Source organism: Montipora capricornis, chromosome 2 (assembly GCF_036669925.1).
Source record: "Montipora capricornis isolate CH-2021 chromosome 2, ASM3666992v2, whole genome shotgun sequence".
NCBI lineage: Eukaryota > Metazoa > Cnidaria > Anthozoa > Scleractinia > Acroporidae > Montipora > Montipora capricornis.
This window is the reverse complement of record NC_090884.1, coordinates 50,807,490-50,809,989: the sequence shown is the minus strand read 5'-3', so window position 1 is coordinate 50,809,989 and position 2,500 is coordinate 50,807,490. Positions and strand designations below refer to the sequence as shown.

The 2,500-nt window shown below is 40.1% G+C and overlaps 3 protein-coding genes across 4 annotated transcripts in view; 1 reads left to right on the top strand and 2 right to left on the bottom strand.

Annotated features, from left to right (window-relative positions):
- Window positions 1-838, top strand: part of LOC138026091 (formin-binding protein 1-like) — a 14,045-nt gene extending 13,207 nt beyond the window's left edge. The window contains exon 13 of the mRNA XM_068873291.1: window positions 1-838. This exon is cut by the window's left edge and continues 1,162 nt beyond it. The gene's annotated coding sequence lies outside the window, so the exon portion shown is untranslated.
- Window positions 1-2,500, bottom strand: part of LOC138026078 (serine/threonine-protein kinase Pink1, mitochondrial-like) — a 110,594-nt gene that overhangs the window by 32,069 nt on the left and 76,025 nt on the right. The gene's annotated exons all lie outside the window — the stretch shown is intronic.
- LOC138026119 (uncharacterized) overlaps window positions 240-2,500 on the bottom strand; it is a 20,265-nt gene continuing 18,004 nt past the window's right edge. Inside the window, exons 1-2 of one of the 2 annotated variants that reach the window (XM_068873324.1) lie at window positions 1,967-2,194; window positions 240-1,727 (exon numbers count right to left, since the gene is read on the bottom strand). In XM_068873324.1, the coding sequence (XP_068729425.1) occupies window positions 1,128-1,727; window positions 1,967-2,068 (702 nt within the window). In that variant the 5' untranslated portion in view covers window positions 2,069-2,194 and the 3' untranslated portion in view covers window positions 240-1,127. Of the gene's footprint in view, window positions 1,728-1,966; window positions 2,195-2,500 lie in introns of those variants that run through there. The other variant, XM_068873332.1, reaches the window with a different exon arrangement.

Sequence of the window (2,500 nt, the reverse complement as noted above, 5' to 3'; positions counted from 1 at the left end):
AGGCAAACATAAAGTAGTCACTGGCTGCATCGGTCACAACGCAACTTTCTGGTCTAACGCCATTTTTAAAAAAAATGTCATTTTAAAATGAATATCCTTGATTCTGGAGGCTTCCTGTACCAAGGTTTTCAGTTTCTAGGGTGAAATAGGCCAGTTTTCACAAGTCTTGGTTTTTGGTCAATGTAGCAAATTCGTCCGATGTAGTTTAAGCTTGAACCCAGGCTCTTTATCTTTTCTTCCCGCAGAGGGAGAGGGAGAGAGAGAGGGCCCTCGAAACGAGGTGGTTTTTTCTGCAGGGTTGTGTTTGCTCTCCCTTTTGTGTTGCTAGGCTATACTCTTCCGTCTTTATTGTAGAGTTTCATATTATTCGAAAATGTTTGTTTTTGTCATCGCCACCACTAGGTTTAGACGTGTTCGCATTTATCAAAACAATGTTGATAATAAGATGTAAGAGAAATATTTTGGGAGTGGTTTGCACGCTCCAAATAACGCCCAGGAGTTTTAAAAAGTTTCCTTAGTTGTGTAAAATTATACAGCATATTTTTGCTGCTATACTAGTGTTGCCGTGAATATGCTAGTATCCAAATTAAATATGAATAATTTTTATCACTTATCTCAAATATATCTGTATAATGAAACGCGAAATTTATGTCAACAAGTTTGTTTTTGTTTTCATTGACTTTGGGTAGTGTGCTAACATGAAATTCTTCAAATTAAATTGATGGAAATTTTACAGAAGCGATTTTTCGCACGCATCCGAAAGTGGAGAGAAAGTGCATAATATTAGTTAGCTCAATAAAAGTAAATTAAATAAAAGTATAACGCTTCAGTGCCATAACAATGATTTTTTTTGAGTGCCTCTTTACAAGTCATCAAAGGGCTTTTCATCTGGGTGTAACGTCCAATCGCGAGGAAGCCAACAATCAACGCTACTCATTGGTTTATAAGCCAGTTCGGAGCTCGAGATAAAAATACAACAAGCGTATATTAAGAACACAAGATTGTTCTCCATAACAAAAGACAAACAAAAGGGAACATTCTGTTTGTTGTTGTTGTTGTTTTTGTTTCTTTTTGCACTCCGAAGTGGCTTATTGTGTTTAGTTTACTTTTTCTTCGCAATGGGATTGTCATTTCTCTTGCATGATGGTAACTTCGATGTACTTGACTCCTTGTTTTTCGTTTGCATCATCGCCATAAATTTCCAGAAAAAGGCCTTTCTGCGGATTCAACTTGTTCTGGTAAACCATCTCTCGACTGAAACCTCCGTCCAGTGGGACAAAGCAGCTTCCCCAACGATCTAAGAGGCTTAGATTGATCTCAATCCTTCCGGGGTAGTAAGACTGAGAGGCTTTTGGAAGATTTGCATACGACCGTCTATTCGTCATAGTTGGTCCAGTGACCCCTTCGATACCTTGGCAAGGGGCAGCACTCCCGTAGTCTTTCTTGTCTCGGGTAAGTGCACCAACAAATTGATTTCCATCGGAAACTACAAAAGAAGGGTCGCTGTCTACTTGTCCATACTTTGTTTCCAGACCAACCAACATCTTGATCACCAGTTCTGCATTTGGACTGACGGTTTTTGGAGGTATCAGGGGAACATTCAGCAGACGATGCAATCTTGGGGCGCCTAGGAAAGTAAGCTCTTGGGGTGTGACCCAATGATGGTGGTGAATGAAGGTTGCTGCACTTTCAAGTTTTATTGGAGTAAAGTATCGGTAGAACAATACCTACATATGACAATAAAACAAAATTAACACAACTTAACGTTTTCAGCGCAACTAAAACTCAAAATGTGGCTTGAATATTGGCGCCTACAACTGCGTGATGGCCGTCATGTTAAAGCTGTTCTAGTAGAGGATCCGTCAATCGAACGCGACCCATTTCACTGTTCAAACTCTGTTGAAGGGTTATACGTACATCGTTGAATCGTAAGTTTTGAAAATCGACTGCACTGAACTACTATTACCTTCGACTGTTTTGGTGAAATCAGGGTTTTATAGTCGTCTGTGGGAAGGGCTCCATTTACGCATGCCAAAGCGATTAAAACCGAAAGCAACATTCGAACCATGTTTAGTGATCTCTTCCGCAATCGGAAATAATACAGCTAAAAGCAGGGCTGCGTTAGTCGTCAGCGTGGATTCTATTTATTGACACGTCATTGAAAAATCTATCTTGTGTGGCGATTTTTTTCTCGTCCGCGTATGTTTGACACGTTGGTCACCCTTGATAACACATCATTTAAAATCACGTGCTCGAGAAATGCAATAACGTTTTCCACCCCAAGTCAGTTGCCTTCCTCAACCCCTAGCTGAAATCCAATTTCCCAAGGTACTGAGAAATACGCGAACGAGACTTGTTCTAAAAAAAAATTACGATACCGTTGCAAGAACAAATAACTTTAATTAAGGTTGACACGGGGAAAAAAAAGGTAACAGATCCCAACGTTTAGGGTAACCCGTCTCATCTTAAAAGCCATACAGGTGAAGTGGCCTGTATGAGG